Here is a 25333-nt window from a genome sequence, read left to right as displayed (position 1 = left end):
AGGTAGAATTACTTGAAAATCTTGCCTGATGCCTTTATTTTCTGGTGTGGCTGTGGCTGAGGAGCAGAGCTGAGAGGTTGAGCTCTGTGTGAGCGTGTGTGTGCGTGCGTCTGTTGTTTCTTTCTTCTTGAAATGCTTCACCACAGTAGGCAAAATGGATGAAACATAGAAAAAGAGAGACAATAAATAGTTTCCTAACCTGGCTCGGATAATAGAGAAAGTTCGTTAGATTTATTAATCCTCATTTTCCTTTGGACTGTCAGGCTTAGAGTGACAGTAAAAAAGCTTGTGACGACTTTGGCTAATTTGCACTCCATTCACTTTCTCATGAAAACCCATCAGGATGACTGAAGAACTGCTCTGCAATTGACCTTATTCAATGGCAGAGTGATATACTGGGAAACAGGCCAGTTCTTACAATGCCGAAAAGAGCAAATTGGACGGAATCTTTGTTCCTCTCTTTTTTTCTCTTTCCTTTTTATGCCAGTCTTGCTCTAGTTAAGCTCTCTCATTTGTTCCAGCAGTAGCTCTAGGGCTCAGGTCACCCTCTGGGGCTGCCATTGCAGGTGATCACTGGGCAGCTTGTCTGGGGTGTGGAGGGGAGGGAGGGAGAGGGAAACTCTGGGAGACTTTGTGCCGGGCCAGATGTTCAGGGAGAGGAGCCTGGTGGCAGCTGAGAGCCTTGGGTGGCACTGGGCTGCTGCTCCTGGGGAGCCTCTGTGCTCATCAGAGGAACTTTTCTGTGCTCCTTTCTGTGGGCACCAGCAAACCCCGGGCTCTGTGGCTCTCCTTGCACTGGGAGCAGCCAGAGGGCTGGTGGGGAGAGCTGTGTCCTGAGAAAGGCAAAACAAGTAGAATTTGCACCAGCAGAATATTGCTGCTACTGTTTTGGGGTGGATTCTCTCTCTCTGACTGAAACGAGTGAAACTGCAGCTGTGTTTCTAGGTGCCATCCAGAGTGGCTTCTGTAGAGCTCTCAGACCATAAGGTATTGCTCTGGATGCTCCCAGCAGTACCAGTTCCAAGCTGTGCAGCACGTGCTGTGTTTCAGTCCCTGCACAGCTCCTTCCCACCTGGGGGCTGCTGAGTTCTTGGGGCCTGCCCTGGGCAGACAGAGCCCTTTCTGGACATTTTGGTGACCATTTCAGTTCTGCCTGAGATCGAGCCAGCAGGCTTGGTCTGTCTTTGTAGGGAGCAACAAGATCCAACAAGAGCAACAGGATCCAACAAGACAGGCCCAGGAGGGGTTGAATGTATCAATGATTGCTCTGCTGTTGCACAGCAGAAGAACCCTTGATCCATCTTCCACAGACTGGAGGGAGATGTCTGCTGTGTCTTCCCTCTCTATCTGTAATCCTAGGCCAGGTGGCATGCCCAGCATTTCTTATTTACTGCCTTATAGTTTGTACTGGGTTATGTAACACTGTAAGGAATCCCTTGATTTTATTTACAACCCTGTTTTCAGTTCTTTTATGATTGCAGTTCCACAAAATGGAGGCCCAGCCCAGTCCTGCAGGCAGTGCTGTGCCCCATCTGAAGTGGTAACTGGAGGAGTAACTTTTGTTCTCCAACTTGTGCACTCATTTGTCGTGACCAAAAATATCTCTGGCTTTTCAGGTGTGAGCATTACTCTTTTCTGACCAGCATCAGAACTTCTGGTTTAATAAACACTTGAAAAAATATGAGGCATCCCGCTGAAGGGATAGGATGAACTCTTTCTGAAGTGATACCCATCTAACCCTCAATCTGACTGCTCCTGCTAAGCACAGTCACACATTTTAGCCTCCTGCAGCAAGGTTACCAACTTTACTGTATTTACATTTTGCAAGTAAAGCAACAGGGTGGAGACTGAGGAATGTGTGAAAGAATAGAGGAAGCAGCAAAGCTTTTCCTACCTACATTTTTGGGGGCAAATGTTCACACGAAGGAAAGGGTTGTGTTGCCACAGCAGGTCTGGGCATGCAGGATGGACCTGGTGAGATGTGTGATGCTCTCAGGAGTGCCCCACTGTCCCTCTCGGGTCTTTCCCATGCTCCAAGAAACCTCTTCAGCTCCTTGGGGCCTTTCAGGGCGGGTGCTGGGGCTTCCACCTCTCCCTGTTTCCACGTCCTGCACGGAGGCACTGGCATCGTTCTGGTCTTCTCTCTGTCATCTCCTCGCTCTCCTCCTTCTGGTGCCCTCAGGTCCTCCAATTTCCCCTTCTCTCTCTATCAAATTCTGCCCATGTCCGCACCCTCATTAATCAATGTCAAGTCCCAGAGTGTACAACAAGGGCTGTATTCTTCAACTGCCCCCTCAGCCCTCATACATCCCATTGTTCCAAAAAACTGATTCAGATGGCAAGAAAACAGCCGATGCAGCACATAAAAGAGATGAGACAGAAATGAAAAGAATCAAGGAGGGGAAAAAAAAGAGGAGGCATTTTTTTCCCCTGAAACACTCGAATAAATACTCGGCAATGATAATTTAAATTATTCATACATTTATGAAAACATCCATTGAAAAGTGAAGTGTATGATGCTCTTTGTCTACTTTACTTGTCTCTTGTTTGTGATTAACCTTTACTGTAACTTGGGCTGGCAGTGCCACGATCACAAAGACCAGACTTTTCCTTCCATGGGAAAAAATGTTTCATCGTATCCAAATGAAAAATTAAGTGGAGGTATTTAGTGCTGATGTGGCAATTTGTTGCAGAGCATTAAAGATGCAGTATTATCCATGTCTGTAGTCTAAACACGGCCTAGTACAAAAAAATAAAAACCCAGACAAAGCCAGCTTTTAGCAGCATGTTCCCTTACAGCATGGCTTGCCATACATTCTACTTCCAGTGCCATGACGTCCTGCAGGAGCCAGGGAGCTTGACACCACACAGAGTACAGGGTTTGCAGCACTCAAATCAAAAAAGAGAATCTCTCTATATATGTGAACACATCCATCCACAGCCTCAAAAAATGGAAAGGAAAAAAACCCAACCGAGTTGTTTTAATTCCAGCTGCTGTGATGTGCAAACCATGGAAGACTTAGTCATAGAATAGCATTAGTACTGTAATCAGAAAATGTGAGACATTTGGGACCTGATGGCCTGTGAAAGCCCAGATGGCAATTCCTTTTGCCTTTTAGATTGATTTTTTTTTTTTGCTTAGATTTTGTGGTCAATGCCTTAACTTCAGAACACCTCAGCCTGATGAGTAGAATATGAAATGCCAATAGTGATAAACAACTGGGGACAGCAGGAATAGTTTGAGAGGTTTTAGAAAACTCAGAGCTGTGGGGATCGTGTGTTCTTTTGGTGTATCTCTGCAATTCTTCTTTTTGCAGAGACCAAGAGAAATAGTCAAAGCAAAGCTTCTCTTCTAACGTTTGTGTGTTGCTTGTAATTCATCAGATTTCTATCCAACTTCCAAACCAGAGAGGTCTGGATAACGTTATATAATTTATAGATAATCATCCAAACATTTTTATTCTCAAGTGAACATATTTAGTCCTGCAAATATGCATTTATGCCTTTCCATAACTGGTTGATTACGTGGGAGGGGGAGCCATTGTCTCACAGTCAAAGCCAGGGGATTTTAAGCAAAAGCTCTGGTTACTCTGCTGTTGACTCTGCAGTTGACTCCGTGTGTGACCTTGGACATGTCACTTATACTCTGAATGCTTCACTTCCTTCTGTAAATGGATGTAACAGTTTTGAGTAGATGCAGAAAAGTGTGGCTGGACCTTAGGAAAGCATTTTGAGATCTCCCTTGTAATAGGTGCTGTTGGATCTTGGCAATTGAAACCAATCACAGTCTTCAGCAGTGGGTTTTGTTCAGGATTATTATTGTGGCACTTGCCTCAGGAGTTTTTTAGGTTTTCTTTTATGCCTTTTTCAGTCACTTTCCACTTCTGCATTTTGTCTTCTAGGTTTTAAGTGTTTCTACCTAGAAATCTCTGTGCAAAACAACTCTGAAGTTTTTCTTTGCATCTATCTTGTCTAGGATTTACTGGTTTTGTATTTTAATCCCGTCTCTGGATTTGTCTTTTGCTGAGGTGAAGCATGTGCCCTTGTTTCAACAGAAAACATTTTTAGTAAATCCACTAGTGGATAAATCTACTAAGGGAGGCTGTCAGCCATAGGATACAGTATTTATACAGAAAGTGTGGTGGAAAACTGTATATTAAAAGAGGAAAGGAGCTGGAGCAAGAGTCCTAAATCAAACTCCTGGCAATATACTGTCTTGGTGTGTATTTCTTGCTAGGCTGTGATTCCTTTTTCTTGGAAATTATCCAGAACTTCCTGGCTCAGTGATCTGGGATACTTTTCAGTGTGCTGGATATATGGAGCAGTGGGCAGACTTCAAACAACTCTGAGATTTTTTTTTTTTTTTTTTTTTTTTGTGGTATGGAGAGACATCCAAAATATTGGTTCCTTTTCTCAGCTGATTTGCATAAATCCTCCTCCACTGCTTCCAAACCTTTCTGTAGTTTCTGAGCAAGAAACAGGCATCAGCTTCCTCCCTCCCGTTCACACACCAAACCCAAGTGGCTTCCTGGTCAGCCAGCCAGATGCAGAACCCACTGCTCCTACTGCAGGAAGCTTGGAACTTTGGTTCTGCTCCTTGGTTGAGGCATGGGCAAAGGTGTGGCCATGGACAGCTGGCCTGGGCTCTGCTGGTTGGGAAGAGGAGCTGTGGGAAGGGGAATCTGAGCATTCACCCCCCAAAAAACACCCCCAGGCTTCTCAGTTGGAAGTTTGGATGACAGTGGCTTAGCTGGGTCTGGTTCTTCCAAGCACAGAGTCATCCTGTGACTTGGTTGCCAGTAGTTTCTAGGTAACCATCACACCTCTTTTTGCCACGAGGTCTTTCTGGGCTGGGGAATTAAAAGCACTTCTTTCTGTCATGGTTCAGAAATCCTGAGGGTCTGATCCCTTCCCTCCTGGGGCTCGGGGCTCAGTCCCAGCAGGGGCTGCCCAGGCTGGGGGTGGCTGCTCCCCCCTCGGCCCCCAGCACGCTTTGCCCATAGAAGGTATGGAGATGCCTTGTTGTGCAGTGCTCCCTCCTCCCACCCAGCCACCAATTCTGGGGTCTGGGAAGGTAGCCAAATGCCACTGAGGACACTGGAGCAATAAATCATCCTCCTTCCAACATCTGCAGCCCCAAAGGCTAGCCCCTTGCCGATGATGATCTCGCCTCCCACCCCCTGCTTTTTATCCTGTCCCTCTCTGACAAAACACCTATTGTCACAGCCTGAGTGAAGAAGAGTCCTTTTTCCTTTACAAAGGCCCTCTGAAGCCAAGTTGTGAGCTGCCAGAGAAGATGCCTATGTCTCTGCAGGGAGTCTATATCTCACTCTTTTTCTCTGTAGTTCATACTTTTTCTCTCTCACGGGGGTCACCCAAAGCCTTTCACTCTGGCTTCATATTCACATAAAGACATCAAGAAAAAGAAAAACCACACCAGAAAGAATTATTAGGCATGGCTGTCAAATGCTTTATGGGGGGGGGGGGATGTAGGGGGAAAGAACAGTAACTCTTTATGTGCTGGCATTGTTATAAGAGCTAATGTACTGCTGCTGGAGTGCGGTTTGCAGGAAGACATTACATGCCTAAAGAATTGCAGACATGTTAAACTAAAATATTGTATTTCAGCAAAAAGGGCAGTTTGTTTTCATTTCCAGTTTCTTTCCAGGGTTTTCTAGGTTATAGGAGGCTGTTTCCTGACCCCACGCTCTTGAAGAACTCCTTTTTAACCTGCACAAGTCTTTACTGACTGCTGCCTGCACGCCCTTGCTTAACTGCACTGATTTTTATGATCAAATAGATCAAACCCTACCCAGTCCCTGTGAAAGGAGTTGAAAACTCCAGACACCAAACCCTGCCCAAAGTATTAATACCTCCCAATTGAATGGGAAAAGCTCCATCAGTGCAAATCGGCTGAAATAAAGACAAGAGCAGAGCCTCCTTGCCCCCCATCACCCTGAGAGCCAGCTGGCAGCCTCGGGTTTGCTGGGAGTGCAGCTCCTGAGCCCCCAGTCCGAGTTAGGAATTGCCCTTTGGTGGCAGGTTAAGGCAGAAAAGCATTCCTGAATCTGCTACCCATCTCTCTCCACCGTGCTCAGAGGGAACTTTGGAGAGCTGTGAGCTGAAGGCTTCGCAAACAGATCTCCTGCCCGAGGTTCATCCGGATGCCACGGAGCCCTGTGTGGTTTTAACCCTTTGGGGCTCTGTCCCTTTGCTTCCTGGGAAGCGGGCGAGCTGTGCTGGGCACTGCTTTAAGAAGACCCTGCTGCCTTGGAGAGGAAGATAAATTAAAAACTTCATTTAATCCTTTGAAAGGGTGAGACCGTAAAGTTAACAGTTGAGTAACCTATTAAAATTTACAGTGCAAGGCATCAAAACAGAGGAAAAGTGCACATGTATAAAGTTTAAAGCATCCTTATAAAAAGCCGGAAACCTAACACTGCATTCCTACAAATTATTCCCTTAGCAAACATTTTTATTTCCAATTAGTAAAAGAAAAATTGCTAATTTGCTGCAGTTGGACAGGCCTGACGTCTCAATCTGCAAAGTGTCAGTGCTGTGAAAGGAAATGTTTCACACTGTGCTGGAGAGAGAGAGCAGCTCTAAAGAGGGTCAGGGCATTGGGCCCAGAAACCAGATTGAGTGGCCATAGTGCTAAATTACTCACACAAGACACACATTGTCTGCAGTGCCAGCTCCAGAGTACTCACTTTCTCATTCTTTCCCTTTTTTAGTTGGTGCTTGTGGGGGAGGTGAGGGGATGGCAGGGCAGAGCAGAAGGGGGGCATGGGAGGGGATGGGGCTGTGCTCAGCAGCAGCCAAGTGAACAGGCTCATCCTTGCCTTCTGGCCGAAGACAGAGACCCTGGGCAGCTGTAGGGAGGTGAAACTGTGTTCTGATCCGGTCAGAACCATTTGGGGAACCAGGCAGTAAAACCAGGCCCCCTTTGCTGCAGCACAGATGTTGGGTGGGCTGAGGTTAATGCTGTGCTGCAGATAAAGGCTCGGGCTGTTGGTGAACGGCCCCTCCACATCCTTAGCACAACAGCAGCAGCACTTGGGTTTTAGGGACAGGAGGAGCAGTGCTGTGCTGGTGTGAGAGGAACAGGTTGGTGTGATAGGGCTGACCACATGAAGAGCCTTGAGAGCTGCTGGAGGATGCCAAAGGCATGGCAGAGGGCTGAGGAGGAGAAAGGATCAGTGCAAGGCTATGGAAGGCAAAGACAGAAATCGGTCTGTGTGTCTCAGCAGAGCTGTGGGCCCATGGATTAAATACCTGCATTGTGTTTGGTTTGTGGTCTCTTCAAGAGCCCCCGAATCCAAACACTCTTGAGTGTGTTGCAGTACCCTAAGCAGGATGTAAATCTGGATTTTATGGAACTCTTTAGTGGTCTGAGTCTTCCACACTAACAACTGAGCACTGAATCTTTCTGAGATTCAGAAGGCACCAGCTTGATCTTTCATGCCTTCACTTTGATACCTTCCTGTTATGCAGCTGCAGGGAGCAGAGCTGAGACATGGCTCATTTTCATGTTATTTGGGATACTATTGAATTTAAATAACTATAATTGTTTTATTAATCATGTATTTAAAACCCCCAATGAGACAAGGATCAAGTTCACAAATAATTGCTACATCCTAAATCTTATCATCTGCCTCTGAAAAAGTTTCATATACTTTCTGTTCCAGTTTCCTCCTTGCTGGTCCCATATCACTTTTTGCTCTAAATCAGTGTATTGTGAGGACTAATTAGCTGAAGATGGACCAGTGATATTGAGGGTGTGAAGTGCTTGTAAACTTCAGAGGTTTATTTGATTCATCTTGTCAGGCAAGTGCATTGCACTCAGATGTGTAACAGGGATAAACTTTGTATGTTTCTTAAAAAGCTGCTTGAAAGAAACATTTCATTTTGTTGAGGTGCTGGTGCTAGACAGGCATCTTAATTTCTCTTTTCACAAGGAATCAGCACGAGGAAAACACCCATTTATTTGTGCTAAGTAAATAAATATGGAGGAGACTGATTTACAGAAATAGCTTTTAGTTTGGCCTGGAAGGAAGCTGTTGCACCTTGACATAACAATCTCCACAGCCCCTTTCCCAACTAGACAGGTTCTGGGTTTCTTTCTACTGATAATCCCATCAGGACCTTTGTTTTCTGATAAAACTCAATTCCTCTGGAGAAAGCCAAACACATTAGGGGCTCCATTACATCCTCTGCATACTCCTTCAGCCCTGCCCTCGACTTCCTGAGCCTTAAACACAGCAAATGCCTCCTGGTTCCTCTCTGGCAGAGCCCAGGCCAGCCAGCACAGTTATTACTGATAGCTGTGTGCAGCTGCCATGATAAGGCAGTAACATTTTCAATGTGTCCCTGTTCAAAAAAAAAAAAAATAATTAAAGAAAGGACCTTGCCTTTAGTCAGACAGCTCTGAAGTGCAGACGTGGGGGGTTCTTCCAAGAGCCAGTTTGCAGCTTCTTCATTCATGTGAACCTCAGCAGGCAGTTATTTATGATCTGACCCAAACCCAGAACTACCTAATTGAGATGAAGAAAGGGAGGGAGGAAAAGCAGTTTATTTTGTGTTCCAGGTTTGAACATTGCAGACTGGAAGGCCAAATCTGTGTTTCCTTTTTCAGACTGGCTTTTCACAATGCTTACTGCCAGAGCAGGGAGCTCCAGCACTTCTTGCATGAATCCAAACTACTCATGGTTCAGAAATATTTCAGGGTGAAGGAATTTGGTTATTTCTCAAGTCAGATGAAATTTAAAAAAAACAAACCAGGAGCCAAGAGTGATCCCGGAGCCTCTGTCCTGGCCCTGGGCAGCTGTGGACATGTGTCCCCTGGCAGAGGTGGCCTGGACTCAGTGTTCCTCCTGGTGCTCACACTTTTTCTTCAGTTCCTGGGGGCTGGAAGCCATCCAGGGAGTTTCCATGTGCCAACACCTCCATCAGCCCATCCCCAGGGATGCAGCAGCTCTCCCCACACAGGGTCACTGCCCTTGGTTTCCCTGCAGAAGAGCTCGTGATGTGTGCTGAGGAGGGAAGGCAGTGCCTGCCATCATATGGGGTTTCCTGGTTTGGCTTTTTTTTTTTTTTTTTTTTTTTTTTGTCTTCCTGGGTTTTTTTTTTTCTTCTTCTAGGCCTTTAGTATCATCCTTCAAGCCAAAAGAAAAAAAAAAAAAGTTCTCTACAAAGTGTTGCTATAACTACAAGTGTGCGTGGCCACACAGAGATCCTTTGGCAACCAGATGTCACATTTTCTGACCTCAGCTGCAGGGGTAGTGGCTGGCCACAGCAACTTTACAGTACATTTATTTATCTTTTTGTGGAAATAGCCCTGATGTTCAGAAACAGCTCAGCAAATTGGCTTTGATCTGTAGATTTCAGAAGAATTTGTCCTGATTCCCTCTTGCTTGTGGTCTTTTTTCTCAATGAGCTTCACAGTTCCATGGAGCAGCACTGGTGTGTGGCTGCTCGTGGTGGGGACCCATGTGTCTGGTGTTGGAAAAAAGTGTTCCAGCAGCAGGAATCTCCAGGCCACTTCCCTGAAGCCTCCTTTTTGGAAGCAGTGCAGGTGCTGCTGCCATGCAGTGCTTCCCTGACCTGCTGTTACAGGGGGACCTTTAATAAAAATCATATCCCAGAAGGATGTTCTGGGGAACCTGAGCTATTAGGGTTGACTTCTAAGAGCAGGTGAGAAATTTGTCACTGGTATTCACCCTGGTTTGATGACCACATTTGAGGCTGCATTGTTACATTCTGCATCCTCAAATTCAGCCATTCAGATGGGAATTCTGCTGCAATATTTGCCCTTACCTCTTCTGCAGGTTTGCTCTGGGTTGTTGCAGTGGTTCCTCTCTGAAGTTGGTGACATTTCACTGAGTGCTGAGCAGATTCTTAATGCATGCAGAAACTGTGAAGCACTTTGGGCTTTGAGAGCATGGAGGTAGAACACAGCAAATGTAAAATAGTTAATTCTGACCTGAGCTGTGAGGATTTGGGGTTTCTTTTTTTCTTCCTTGATTGTACAGTTACACTACTGAGAGATAAGCCAGGCTTCAAAGTCTGAATTGATGTGTGTATAATTCCGAGCTTGCTGGGGTCAAAGGTGTTTGCATCTGCAGAGGAGTGACAGCCTTATTGTTAAGATTAGGTCTAAGGAGCTTGAAATTCAATTTCTGAATGCTAGAGACTGTGTGGTTTGGGCACATCACCTAATTTACTGTCTCAGCCTTGTCTGTAAAATTGGGAGAGCAATCCTCTTTTTTTCTGCTCTCACTGTTTATCTGTTTGTTTCATTTTTTCACAAGGTCTCTTAGGCAGACTCATCTCTGTATTTTATGTATCAGGCAGCACAGCTGGGCTTCAGTCTTTTTTCCTGGGTGCTCCTGGTAGGAAATGGTGGGAAACTTGGTCAGGCAGAGTGTAACAGCAGAAGTTCAGTCCCCAGGTTATGTGCTGTGGTGCTTCCCCATGGCTTGGAAATACCAGGAGTGCTGAACAGTGGGGAGAGGTTTGCTCCTGTCTCAAAAGTCAAGTTGATGGCTCATCAGGACTGGATTTTTTTCACTGTGAAAGTGGTGGGTTTGGTACTCAGATGCTCTGCCTACCTGCTTGATGATGAGCTCTCCATTTTCCCCTCATATCCAACAAGAACAACAGACTAAGAGAGAACTGTGCAAGAGACCTGTGACTTTCAGCATCTCCCCACGTGTGCCTGAGCAGACTCTGCAAGGTTTGAAGCCAGACTTGTGTTTTGAAACAGCCTGAACCAAAGTGTGCTGTGCTTTGGAGAAACGGCAGCACTGGAGCCTGATACTGGGCTTTCCAGCCACATGAGGCATTTCTTCAAGTAAACTATCAGATAAAGGTCAACTTGTGTCACCTTAACCACCAGAAGCCTTGTTTGTGAAGCAGCTGCTGATTATCACTGGTGAGCAAATGTCTTTGAATTTTATAGCTCCTGTTATCTGAAACTAATAAAAACACAAAGCCAGTGAGGAGCCGAAGGTCACCTCATCTCTCTCTGGAGGTGGGTAGCTCCCAACAAAGCTCAAGATTACTCACACTTTTTGTCTAATACAGTCTGTAAATAAGGTTTGGAATCAGGGATGCAAGTCAAGGATGTATTTTGTCCTTCCATTCACACTGAAAAGTTTTCTGTTTTCACACACTGCTTCCTAATCTCTGTGTTCTGAAAGAGAACAGGAAGCAGGGAGATTATTTCAGCCTCCATCAGGTGCCATTTCAGTTAACTGGTTGTGAGCCAGTTCTGAAAAATCAGATTTAATAGAAAATCTATTGAAACAATCAAAATGCTCACCTTTCAGGAAAGCCATTGTGCCAAGTGCAACGTAAAGAGACAGCAATAAATCACCATGCTCTGCACCTCAAATAGATAATCAATTTAATTGAAAGCATCAATAATCATAGTTTGACATTTATTACCCTGTGGATGTTTTATCTTTTAGGCAAGGGGACAGCGGGGCAATGATGAATACCAGTTCTGCCATGGAACACAATTATATAGGTGCAAGGAAAAGGGTTTTATATTCTGAAAAAAAAAAATGCAGTCAAATTCATAATTGAAGCAGGTTGCATGAAATCTGTGATAAATAGAAGCATATAACTCAAATGCAGAGAAGTTGAATTCTGGTGTTTTGGCTCATGAAAGAACGTTGCAAATGCTGCTTTCTGTAGGCTTTTAAAGTGACTTAGGACTTTAAAGGACAGCAAGACTGCAGGGCCAATCTTCCTCTGCAGAACAGCATCTTTTTTCACACCTACACAAGAAAAAAAATGAAAAAGTAATGCTGGCTTGCTCCTTCTTTGGCTATATTTTATTGTTTGTGCTCACCTGGTCTTTTCATTGTGTATCCACAAAGGTAACAGTATAAAAGTTGTGCTGGTTGTCTAGACAGAGGGGTCTGGGAACAAAGGAGGGATCAAAATGTTTTTTCCTTATTTTCCAATAATGGGGGAAAGTTCCTTTTCACCTGAAGAATTGTTTCCATCTAGAATGCCTGAGGAACAGCATCCAGGGCACTGTCTGAATGAAGTAATGGAGCAGATCTGAGGAGGTTGTTGGGAAAGCCCTGGGCTGCCAGGGCTGTGATGTACAGCTGCTCCTGACACAGCCTGGAAGGCTGTCAAGAATGTGAAACCCCAAACTTCTAAAACTTTGAGTCGTGGAGTAAGTTCTTCCAAAAACCTAAATTGTCTGTATTAGTCTGAATCATGCACTTGTTACACTGCAGTCGGAGCAGATATTTCACTGTTTTGTTTGTTTGTTTCTTTTTGAGGACTCCTCCTTAAGTAGCTTTTACTTTCAGAAGAGTGAATCAAACTCTTAGTGCTTTCACCAGCTAGAACAGCCTGCAGGTCTTATGGTAAAGTTCTCTTTGCACTTATTCTTTGAACCAAAACACAGCTTAAAACTGCCCAGTCTGGCAGGTGATGCCCCTGCCAGGGCTCTCCTGGGGAAAGTGAGAGCACAAAGTGCATCTTCTGAAGGTGAGGAATTCATCAAGCTGAGCTCCTCTTCCAGCTAAATGTCAGCCAGGTTATTGCTTTTGGATATAATTTTAATGTTCTGCTCAGCAAAAGGCTGGATGCCTGAGTTAGGAAAGGAGGATATGAAGTTATGAGTTAGAAATTTACAGAAATTTTAAATGTTAGCACGATCCACGGGACGAAGCCAAATGTTCAGAGGAGTAAAAAAGCCTTCAACAAAAAACCATGGGAACATGTGGTTGAGGGTGGTCATGTTTTTCTGTGTAAAAGCTGCAATATTCATTTTGCAGCTGTTAATCTGTTTGTGCTGGGGAGGAGCAGCCAGGACCATCCTCCCTGCCACGTTCTGGTCTCTTTCCAACTCGGGCCAAACAAGTGCCATGGGCAGGTGGGGGAAACTCAGGGATCCTTTCCCTGATGAGTTCATCCTCCCCTTCCTCAGCTCCAGCCAGGACACACTGACCCTGCTGCCTCAGCAGGACAGACTGACAGGCACCAGGGAGCTGCCTTGCTTTTGCAGGGCTTGCTTTACACTTTCTGCATCCCAAGAGCTTTAGGATCTTGAGGAAGACAAGACCCAAGTTTGTGAGAATGTTAAACTGCTGTTATTTGATTCCCACAGTCACCAGTTTCCTTGGTGGCACATTCAGGTTATTTGGAGGGTAAGGTGGCATCTCCTAACTCAAATCAGTGATTATTGGCTTTGGGCTGGCAGGTAAAATGCTTTACTTGACCCTCTTCAGTGGCATTAATAACCATTGCATCTCCAGCATCTGGATCCATCATGGACATTTCTTTGTCTGTGAACTACTGGTGCTAGTTTTTAAGACATAAACAGAAATGTTACTTGGTGTATGGAGCCATCTTTTAACCTCAGTGTTCCTTTTGGCACAAGATAAAAAAGCTCCTTGTAATCAATACTCTGAGCTGAATCTCCCAAGATTTTTGTCAGAACTTGAGTGTTTAACAACAATAAGGGCTGTGTGTGCTTTTTAAAACTTTTAAGGAAAAAGAAGTCCTCCCCCCCTTTTTGGTTTTTTTTCTGGTGCTGTTCTGAAAGAAGCTGTTAATGTAGAATCCATTTTAATTGCAGTAACAGACAACTGGAGTTGCTAAGGATAACTGGTGGAATAATAAAAAAAAATACATCTTTGCCATTTTGGCTCATTTCAGGGAAGTCTTCTGCAGAGATTTCAGAATGTTCTGAGCAAGCACTTGGGCAGCTTGGGCCATTGCTTGGTGCTTGTGGCTGAAGCCAGGAGCAGCCTTTTGTCAGGTGTCTGTTTGAAGTGGCTGTGAGGTCCTTCCCCTGAGATGTCTGACTAAGAAACTGCTGTAATAATGGTCAAGAAGGAGCATTTTGATAATCAGAGGTGCACCAGAGCACTGGAGAAGAGGGACTGCCTGAGGTTGTTTGTGGTTTGAGAGGTTTGGAAGTGTTGTGTTCCTGCCCACCTCAGTTCTCAGGTATCTTGATACTGTGAGTACTTGTAAAGCCAAAGAACCTCCCCAGGGCCTGAGACTCTGCCGTGAGCTCAACAGCTGCCTGGAGAAGCAGCCAGAATGGGGAAGTGAGTAAAGAACATTCCTTCAAGTCAGATTGAGAAGGGAATTGTTACCCAAAGATATGGGAGGGTGCCCCAGGGTACCCCCTGCAGGAAGAGCTCAAGGGCAGAGCAGCAGAATGAGATCTGCTGTGGGAAAACCTTCTGGAAAAGTCCAAGTGTGGAGCTGGCAGGAGGTTTACAGCCCAGATTCAGAGGGAAGCTCTGGACACTGAGGATGGGGTTCCCTCTGAAGCAGCCCTGGGGCTACACCCAGCCCTGTCCTTGGACACTCCAAACACAAATTCCTACCTGTGGAAGACAACAGCAGCCCAAGAAAAAACCTGAAACTTCTTTCTGTTTGGACTTCCTGAATTCCTGTCTCAAGAAAATGCATTGAAATTGCCACCCACTCTCTGTCTGGCTGATTAAATAAAATATTGACCTTTTCCAAACACAATATTATCATTCCAAGCATAATATTATCCAGTTCTGTCTGAGATTGTTTCTACAGCTCTTAAAAGGGAACTCACCTGTCAATTCAGATAAAACAACACCCTGTGCTTTTTAAATAAGAAGCTGATTGTGCCAGTGTCTGAAGTTAGTCCACAGAATAATTTCTTATTAGCTTTACTTTGTAGAGAGTATCACTGGCTGAATATCACTACCTATTTTGCCAAATTATGAGAGAGTTAAATGATGTAAACTTCCTTCAAGCTCTGTGCAGCACCCTTAGTGTCTCTGGTAGTCACCAGCATCTTATTTTTCTCTCAGAGAAGATGGTCCCAGCAGAGGAGGTGTCTGGGGGGTATCTGGGGCTTCCACTAAAATAAACTCAGGCCTGGAGGACCTAATCACCAGCCTCATGTTTCCCTTCCAGTTCTGCTCAGGCATTAATGGGCCATTTTTCTCACTGCATCCCACTGACTGCCTACGACCTTCTCATGTTCAAGTGACAGGTAGGTTATCCTGCTGATGGGTATCAAAGTGACAGATCCCATCCTTGCTGTCGGAGTGCCAGGCAGGGATACATTCCCAGACAGCTCTGCACTCCCCCTGGACAGGCCCAGCTATTAGGAAGGCTGCTGCTGTTTTCATTCCTGCCTTTCGCAGCGTGAGCAGCAAAACTGAGCTGCTAAATGAGACAGTGCATTTCCCACTTTAGACTTTGGAAATTGGTGGGAACGTTGCATATTGGCTTTATTTTCCTCCAAGGGTGATTAATGATCAGAAATCTCCGTGTCCCAGCGTAGCTGTTTGGCTTTGGTGCTCTGCTGTGGTTACTCTGAAGGCCATTATTTTGATGGAGCTGAGGATAAGCTCTGGATGTAGCTGCAGTTTATTGACCTGGGGTTTTGGCAAATTCTGTATACACTGAATTGCAAGTTGGCTTTTATGTTTGCACTTGTGATTTGACATGCCTGCAAGTGGAGTAGAACACTTCCAGTGAGCTCAGCAAAGCTGTGTGTTATTGGGCAAGGAAAAGACTTGGCTTTCAGACCGTGGCAGGCAAGCCTATGAAAAAACTCTATTTGTTTTATACTTTTAAAATGTGGTAAACCAATTAATAATTCTTACCTGTGTCTCTTTAGGCTGTGAGGAGAGAAATGAAATGAGGCCATTTTTCTCTCTTCTTTCCCAGTTCTTAACTATAATTTTTACAGTTCAGTGAGGGTGGAGGCTGCACCATTCAGCATGGGTGATGAGAGAGGCTGGCCCTGCTCTCTAGCTTAAGACCTCCAGAAAATCTTTTACCTTGAGACATCTAATCCTGGTCTTTCTCTTTGGCAGCTGTAGGCACAGAGGGACTCCAGTGCTGTGGAGATTGAGTGGTGCCAATCAGTTTCTGCATCAATGGCAAGACACTGTCAGTGTGGAAGGGAATTTTGTAAGAAAAAAAAGAAATGGTGTTGATGTTGCCATGTAGATTTGAAGGTACTTAAGCTCTGCTGCTGAAGGGAGAAGGGCAGGGAGTTTCTGAAAGCCTTGCCAATGGAGCTGGAAATGAATGCCACCCCAGTGATTCCAAGAATGAGGCAAATCAGTCAATCAGCTCTTTGAATAATGAGTTATTCTGGGCACTAGATGGTGTATTTGTTGAATCCATTTCAACACACCTCTTCCCTCAGAGGGTATTTTCTAGGATGCCCTGGTCATAACAGGTATGATTAGGTGCCAAGCTCTGAGTGCATTGCCTTCTCTAGATTTCTGGGTCAGTTTGTGCAAAGGCTGCAGCTGAATATGAAGTGTGAGCTCTCCAGCCAAGCCCAGAGGTCCCCATATGTCAGATCAAGTGCATGGCAGCAGTGCCATTACAAGAAGATGTATGAGCTCTCTTTATTTACTTATGATTTTTACTGATCATCTTAACAAACAGCTTATCAATAGAGGAAGCCCAGGGAAGTTCATTTATATTATTCTGTCAATATCAAGGTCATTTTTATAACTAAAAAGGGTCGAGAATAAAAGGTAGATGGATGATACATGACTAAAGCTGACTGTCCAGTCCACTTAGATCACTGCACACAGCAGGGCTTTATCTGTTAGCTGAAACATTACTCTTCACTCCTCAAGATGATTTTTTGCTGAGATAACAAATAGCTCCAGATACATCAAGTGATTGTGTTGTGTGTTCTGCAGCAGGCAGGGTTTAGACCTGATGACCCCAAGCTTCCATTCTACTACTGTTTCCTCTAAGGTTACACTGAGGGTGTGGTAAAAGGTGTTGGTAAAACCTACTTACTTTAAGTAGTAATAGTAAAGAGATGGTTGTTAAAGGCACTGTTGGATGGCTGAAATGGAGGAAAAGAAAGATGTGGCACTGTATGAAAGAGAACTGCATCTCTAGCTCGAATCCAAGGAACACATGTAATGAATGAAATACATTCCCTTTTAGCAAAACTGCCAAACTATCAAGTGCATTTCTCATGCTCATTAACACTGGACTTTAAGAACCTGATAAGAATGCAATATAAAATCAAAGAGCCCCTAAAGACTGTGAGATTATGTTTAATACTCTCCTATCACCAGTCCCTGAGTGCTTGGCAAGAGAAACGGTGACATTTACTAATCAGTACCCTCTCCTATTTGTCTTGGCTGAAAGTCTCAAGTCCTCAGCTTATTGAAGTTATTACAAATGCTCTCCATTAGATTCTGTTTAACTTCCTGGTATTTGCAGTTGAACTCCATCCCAGTGCCATGGAGGAGTTCTGCCTTTAAAGTGATTCAGAGGTTGCCATAGCATGTATGTAAATTACATGTTTATTTTCTTTCTTGCAGTCTTTGTTCTTAAACATATTCCTAATGTTTGACATCCATTCTTACCCTTAACTGCCCCAGACCTTTTCCTGCTCCTTTCTGGGTGCACAGAAGTTTGGTTTGTGTGGGAAGAAGGTGCTGTTTCTTACTCAAGGATGACTTAGGCTGTTCCATTCTTTTGAACACCCTCTGGGATAACGTGTGGTGATTCACCTCTGTAAACTGCATTTTGTTCTCCTCAAAGTTGGCACACAGGATTTTTACACAAAAATCCTTGTGTAAATCCATGCAGGATGGAAGGCATGAGCAAGTGCAGAGGTGTTCCCTGCAGCGGATTGCCCAAAATTGTAGGCCACGGATCCCTCCTCATTTTGGCCATTTTTCATGCAGCACTGCACCACCTTTTTGTTCAGACTTTCAACTGAAGAATAAATGGTTATAAAATGGTCTGTGGAGTGCATAGCACGGCTTTGCAGGCTGTTACTGGTCCACAAACCACATTTTGGCTGCTCGACAGTGTTCCCAATTGTGCTGGGGTTGCCCTTAGCAGTGAATGGTTGGTTTATTCTTTATACTCTTTTCAGCCTTTGGCTTGTTTCTTGCCAGTCAGAGCAGTGCTGTTCATCTTCCTTCGCTCACCAGCCAGGAAAGGAAATTCTTCCTCTCAGACAAGAGCTTTCCTCCCTGTCCTCTTAATTCCAGGCACATTCGTTTCAAATTCCCAAGGCAGGATATTGAAATTTTCCTCAAGTTAACAGGGCTTCACAAATTTGCTTTCTGTAGAAAATGTAAAATTTTGGTCAATTGTTGGCCAGAAAGTGCTATAAAATCCCCACATTAAAAAAAAATAAAATTAAAGAAGGCTAGTAGGAAGAATTCCCAAGTGCTGCAATGGTTTCCTGTGGGTTCCTCTCCCTCTGGCTTTGCTGTGGGAGGACAGGATCTCCCTGCTGGAGCCCTTGTGTTGGCTGCTGGGCTGGGAAGGGCTCTCCTGGCCCTGGGTGCAGGGCTGACCAGCACCCTGCAGCCCTGGCTGGGCTCAGCCCCAGCTCCTGGCAGTTCCCAAAGCAGCTCCTGCTCATCCTCCTTGCTCCCAACTGCAGAGGGCTTTGGAGGCTTTGAATGGGCTTTTTCTTCTGCAGTTTGTGCAGTGATGGGACAGCTTCCCAGGGGAAAAGCAAAGGACAGGAAAGAAGCACAAAGTAAACCTGGCAATCCCAGATTAGGGTTGTGTGTGTTTTGTATGTGTTCTCTTTAGTGCTGTGGTTGTGTCAGTGTTCTGTGAATGAACCCCCATTCCTCTGAGGTCCATTACCAACAGCCCCTCTTGGCTGCACAAATACCATTGGAGTGCTTTGAATCAGCTCCTTTGCCCCACAGCACCACGGATGATTCCTGACCTTTTCCTTAGCTCCACCTGGGGAGGTTTTGGGATGACCATGCTTTACAGGTATTCCCAGGCAAGGCTTTCCTGGCTGACTGCTCTTACATTTATAAAGACATCAAGTATCAAAACCAGGCATTAATCATTGCAGGGTTTAAGGAGCTTCAGGAAGCTGAGCTGGAGAGTCTGTTCTGGAAGGTAAAAACAGCCATGCAAACTGCAAGGGAAAATGTTTGCACAGAAAGCACCTGGATTCAAATTAATATAAATTATATTAATATAAAAGCAGCTCAGACCCTGCCAGTACTCAGACAGCAGCCCCAGCTGGACTCACACCCTGGATGCTCTCTGCACAAGCTTTTGTAGCTCCTGAAGCACTGTGTGGCCATCCCTAGGACATCATGAAGGTTCCACTGCTATTTCAGGACTCGGTAGCTCTGGTGACAGTGGATCTGCCTATTAATTAATGCTGTTAATTCAGTTGGGAGGCTCTCTAATCTGTTAGCAAAAGGTTGAGAATTTTGCTGCTGCTTTACATTATCACTTCAGGCAACCCAGTCTGTGGATCTCACTTCATAGGCTTTTCAAGCAGGTATTTTCCTTCCATGGAAAGTTCAAAGCTGACAATATTTACTGCTTAATTTTTATATTTATGTAATGAATGTTTGCAGATTATTGAAGCAGATTTTGCATTGGTTCTGTGCTCTGTTTTGGGGTTCCATGGTATCCAGGACCATGTCTGTTTTTGGTTACTGATGCACCCAGCTGTGTCAGAGGGGGAGAGGCTGCAGAGGAGCAGTGGGGTTTTGGTAACCCAGCTGTGTGCTGAGGAAGGATTTTCTGGATAGTGCCAGAGTTCATGGGAGAGCTAGAAAAGCAGCAGCTGCTGTGACAGCCTTAGGGTCTGCACGAATCAGCTTTTTGGTTTCACTTCAGAATTGGCAAATGGCTAATAAATAACCCAGCCCTTTCCTGCTGCTGCACTTGCTGTCTGCAGTCTCCAGGGCTGCTAAAGGCAGCAGGATTAGCTCTTTGCTGCTGCAGCCTTTGTCACTATCATGAGGAATGGCTTTCGTGTCTCAGGCAAACAGGAACAATGAAAAATGCTTCACCTGCTTTTCTTCTTTTTTGTAAAATCGTCCTCAGGCACCGGGGAGTGAGAATATTTGTGGGATATTTGCTAAAGCAGAGACAGGTATAAAGCTGTACAGAATTTCTGCCTGTGGAAGAGCCAGCCCATCCTGGCAGCCAGCTGGGAAGATTCCTCTTTTCATTCCAAATCCCCTGTCCCAGCCCCTGCAGGGGATGTCCTGAGCACTCTCAGTTTTTCTGGGGGGGCTGTGGCCCAGCAGGAGGCACTGGGGGAATGTGCACCCCACCTGAGAGGAGTTTCTGTGTCCCCCCAGGTGCTTTGTGCTCCTGGCCTGCCTCCAGAAAAGCACTTATGTCTTGTTACTCATTTCACTGCTACACTTGCTCAAAGACCTGACTGGGTCAGGGCCAGCACTCTGGACTTTGCAGGATAAAACTTTTAAAGGAATAATTAACGGGGCTCCTGAAGGAGAAGATTTGTAGCTCCATAGCAGTGTTCTCCTCGGAGCAAGATGGGGATGGAGGTGCAGGGAGTGGGTGCCAGAGCTGGGAAAGAGTCCTATTGACTCCAGCAGTGATGTGTGGAGGTCTCACTGAGGAATCAGATGGTAATGAACAACAGATTACTAGAAAAAAGTGTTTTTATCTGCACACTGACCTCTGTGGAGTCACTGGAGTTCTCTGTTTCCAACTCAAGGCAGCCATGGAACTACTTCTCAGAAACCAGGAGTGACAGTAATGCAGCAGGGACAGGTCCTTGTCTGTCACCTCCTTTCTGGCACTTTGCTGAATGCATCGCTCCGAGCCTATTTAAGTTTGGGATTTTTGTGTTCTTGGATTTTTTTAAAATGAGGGTTTATCTGAGCTCAGGGAATGAATGGATAATGTTACTATTTACATAAGCTCATTGTGATCTGTCTCGGTAATGTAATCAAATTAGGGTTAACTGCAGCTGGAGAATGCCAGCTTGTAAACTGTTTTTCAAAAGGAATCACATGGTGTTACTTGACATGTTTAGTATACATTCAGGAGGCTTTGCAAAGATTGTAGCACATCCCTAAGTAATGTACCGGAGTCAGGATTCTGTTGCCACCAATCTGCTGAATCCGGGAAATGAAAGGCACCAAAATTCATCCCCGGGCAGAGGAGATTCCCCCTCCAAGCAGATCCCTCAAACACACGTCGGGCTGACGTGGCTGCTGCTGACATGTTGTCTTTCTTTTGGCTAAAGTCAACATATCAGTTGATAGAAAAAGCATATGGTGTAAATTTTGAGTACATTTAAGAACATCTGTGTTAACTGCAAAAGTGCGGCCCACTGTACACGTCAAACACTATATTTAGTCTTGTGGCATTCGCATAAGATGAAGTCCAGCCTGAGCTAAAATTACCCAATGAGTAGATTTTCAAAGTATCTTTTGTTATTCTTTTTAATAAACATCACATCTGGTCCTCACTTTCCCTCTTTCTCCCTTTCTCCTTCAGCTCAGAGGTGCCGCTCACGGCGCAAGGCACCGCCTCTGCCAGGAGAGTCTGGAGGGATAGGGGATGGGAAAAGAGGGAATTTGGGACATCAGGGTAGTGCAGAAAGTCTGTGGCAGAACTCGGTCCCATACTGCTGCGTTTTGGACATCAGCATCTTTCTTCTTAAAAGGGTGGAATATAGAATCTAAAGAAAGTTCTGAGTCTCCCGCTGCTGCCAGGACACCTTTGGCCACGTGTAAATGTTCTGACAGCTTGAGTTTGGAGGTGGTTCTGCTAAAATTCTTGATGAAATCGGTGTTCACTTCCCTCAGAAGATCTGCAAGAGAAGGAAACTGAAAAAAATACTTCAGCTTGTCAGTAATCAGCCATTTTGAAATATTCTGAATGAGCAGATAAACAGGCGGTGATGCTTTTCTCTAGCAGTATCATTTTTTAATATGTATCCAACACTTCTTACAGAAATTCTCAAAGAATTTTGAAATTTGGGATCTGCTATGAACTGAATGGGAAAAAAAAGAAATACAGTTTGAGAAACAGAACTTGTCCCTTGAGCGTGGATCTCTCCAAGCCAACAAAAAGAAGCTTGTGTTGGCATTTAGATTCAGACTCAGGAATTCCTGACTCTTAAGCCTGTTTATACAGGACTATACCACAGCCCAATTTGCACTTCATTTTGATTTTTTTTTTTTTCCCCTCTACATTTATGGTCATGTTGAACGGGTGGATTATGTACATACTGAATGCACATACTTAACCAATTGTATGTAAAGATTTTTTGCATGTTATAATTACAGTTAAGTGTCTTCAGTGGGAAGCAGCAGTGTTCCATGAAGACTTTTAAGTCATTGAGCATTGCCAGATTTATATTCCAGCTCTGAAGGTTTCAAGGCCTGATTCTCAGAAGGCTTTAGAGGGTGTCTGGTTCCCAGTGGATGGAACAGGAGCTGCAAGTTCTTGCACGGGGGACAGGCACTGATTTCCCAACTTCTGGCTGTTTGTGACAGATTTTTGTCTTTCAGTATCTCAGGGTGAGATTTCAGCAGTGGATGTGCACACACAAGTGCAGGAACACGAAGAGTTTCATTGCTCTGCTCTTCACCTCCTGGTCCTGTTTGCTTTCAGCTGCTCTCTGAACCGCAGTTTCAGTATCTGTGGAGCTGTTGTAACACAGGGAATGGGTCAGGATTCTTACTGGTGGAAACATGATACTTTGTTATTACAGCTGAGCCTGGAGATATTTACCAACATTTTCGAAATTTGGAAATTAGTCAGTCTCACCTGGGCATGGTCAAAAGGGTCCAAGAGCTTTGTGCCAAGTGCTTGGCTGCTGACACACAGCAGAGCCTCCTTGGTCTTTCTTTTTCTTTCTTTCTTTTTTTTTTTTTTTTTTTTCCTTTGCAATGTACAGCCATTCTCATTTCATCTTGGGTTTCCTTGTGTTTTCGTCTCCTTTCCTTGGAACTTTTTTCTGCTACTTCATGGTAGCCAAAACACATAGGCAGAGCCTGGAAGTCCTGCATCCCATGTCCCCACCCTGGCACTGAGCATCTGTTTAACCTGAGACATCCGAGCTCCCCCCCGAGGTCAGGGAAACCACTTAAACCCTGAGATGGAGCCCGGCTGCTCCATCCATCCCCTCCTCCCCACTGTTTATCCTGATGGGGCTCTCCAGCCTGATACAGGGTTTAGGTACTTGACCTCCTGAATGCCTGCTGACCTGGAGCTAATCTGAGGTAGAGCACAGCAGCGTTTTAATGACTTGTATCACCACACCTCTGCTGGAGGAGGAATTAAAGAGCCTCGAGAGCTTCCCACCCAGCTGCTGGAAGTGCCAAGGGGCTGCAGCATCCCCTGGGGCTGGGGGTGTGTGGGGAAGGGCTGGGCTGAGCTCCTGCCTGCAGGAGGAGGGTCTCCATCCTCTTAGTTCATGGACATCACCTGCCATTTGGGAAGGAAAGACGTGTTCTTGTCTGCCAAACACAAAGGAAATGTTTATAGAAGCTGCAGAAAACACTGAAATGTTGGGGAGAGTGTGATAGCAGTTCTGGTGTATGCCTTCCAGCTATGTCCTAATACCTCTGTCTTGCTCTGCTGCTGCTGAGAGTTTTGCCCTTTAAATATAATAGTAATACTAATAGTAATACTAATAGTAATCATCATCAGGGTTTATTAGTTTACAACATTCTTAGCTGCAATTTGAGTTTAGTTTAACTTTTTTTCCCCTTTGTTTTCTCACAGCAAATACTGACTGATCCTGAGGTGACCTCCCAAGAGGGCAATATAAAAAAGGTAGGATATGGATCAATCTTACAGATTCCTCTACTGTCTGGCTTTGAAATACACTTAGCTTAATTTTTTTCCTCTTCCTACTTGTGAAGAAGGTGTGTATTGCAATAGTGTCCTAAAAGTTTCCCAATCTTTGCTCCTGCGTTTTTGGATTACATATTGTGGTTCTGCTGGCAAATTTCTCTGTCTTTTTGTGATTCCAATATTTATGAAAAAGAAAATAATAGGTCGAAATGTTCCTTGATTCAGCTACAATATAAACAACTCTCGGTCCAAATTGAAAAACCTCATTTACCTCTTTTCCAGTAAAAGAAAATGTTGGTCCTTTGCTAAATGTGCTAAATTTTTAGAGGTCACTTCACTGTGTGTATGTGGCTTGTGTGAAGTTCAAGGGAAAAGGAATAGATACATGAAAGGATAAAATTCAACTCTCATGATGTATCACTGGTGCTTTTCATCACATTGTGCTGCTTAAACTGTAATACTGACCGGAGAAAAATGTGTTCCAAATACAGCCCAGCTGTATAAATTTCTTCCTAGTAGCTGTGAGGCAGCCCCAACACCACATACTTCAGTAGCCAGTCTACTATTTTGGTTGGGGTTATTCTCAGCAACACTGCAGTGACATTCTTTCCGTGGCTATCTCCTGGTTAACAGCTTTACTGAAGTCAAGTGTTACAAGCCAGGTTTGATTTTAGCCTCCCTGGGTGTCTGGAGGTGCTGTGTCCTTGCTGAAACAATGAGCCAGCAGTAACTCTTTTCACATGCAGTTGTCTTACAGCAGACACTCGCAGCTCTATCCATGAAATACGAGTTTTTGAAAGTGGAAAATATTTTAAATTGGAACTTGCAACAACTGCCATTTTTATTCATCCATTGAGGGGAGCTTCAGTAGTGTTTTTAGCTCTGAAAGCTAAAAGGAAACACTTGTTTCGCTCTGCCAAACAAAGTGAAATTTAAAACTTGTCAGGCTCCAAAGTCAGTTTGGGAAAAGGTCTTTAGAGCCACGTCTGGGATGGACCATTCTGTTCTTACTGCCTGGAGAAAAATCAGCTTTTCTTTGAGAAAGCCAGGCTACCAAAACGAAATGTCCTTTGACCATCCACTGACCTTGCAGAGGACCTATCACAACACTGCTGAACTTTTTACCTTGTTCATCTCCATAACTCACTTGGTGTTTGTCTCTGCCTCTGTGGGATCCTTTTGTCTGAACAGACATGGTGACAGGGCAGCAGGTTCTTATTATCAGAACTCACTTAGCACAGGGATGGAGTGAATTCTCCCTGGCTCAGGACTGCTCAGCTATTTCTGTCTCAGTCTTTAATCACAATATCACAAATAAATTCTACATCTCTACCTTGCAGGCTTTGCATAAAACAAGGGTGGAAGGAAATGTTAGACTGGCAGCTTTCTGTGTTGGTTTTATTTTGAAGGAGGATGTTGCAAAAGCCACAGGCCTTTGAAATATACTGTGTCCTGAAATATTTTCCTGTTCTGCAGGTATAAAACTGGACAATTATGATATTTGACAAGGGGGGAAGGACTGGCCTTCCACTTCTGTCTTCTAAATGCATTGTAGAGAAGCACTAGTGGGAGTTTATGAGGTGATAAATTTATTGAAGGATGGGCAGTAGGGTTTTACAGCTAGGGTAAGAAAGGTCAATGCAGTAAGGTAAAGAGTTCAAGTCTAAACTTTATGGCTTGTGAAAAGACTACTGCTAGACAGCTTTTCAGTCAGAAGAAAATGAAAAATAAAGAAAATCATCCGGTA

The 25333-nt window shown here is 44.6% G+C and overlaps 1 protein-coding gene across 4 annotated transcripts in view; it reads left to right on the top strand.

Annotated features, from left to right (window-relative positions):
- PRDM16 (PR/SET domain 16) overlaps positions 1–25333 on the top strand; it is a 274258-nt gene that overhangs the window by 124891 nt on the left and 124034 nt on the right. For all 4 annotated transcript variants that reach the window (XM_071766807.1, XM_071766805.1, XM_071766806.1 and 1 more), the window contains one exon: positions 23515–23565. In XM_071766807.1, the coding sequence (XP_071622908.1) occupies positions 23515–23565 (51 nt within the window). The remainder of the gene's footprint in view (positions 1–23514; positions 23566–25333) is intronic.

Source organism: Heliangelus exortis, chromosome 23 (assembly GCF_036169615.1).
Source record: "Heliangelus exortis chromosome 23, bHelExo1.hap1, whole genome shotgun sequence".
Lineage (NCBI taxonomy): Eukaryota > Metazoa > Chordata > Aves > Apodiformes > Trochilidae > Heliangelus > Heliangelus exortis.
The sequence above is the reverse complement of the archived record's forward strand: the minus strand, read 5'-3'. Positions and strand labels throughout refer to the sequence as shown.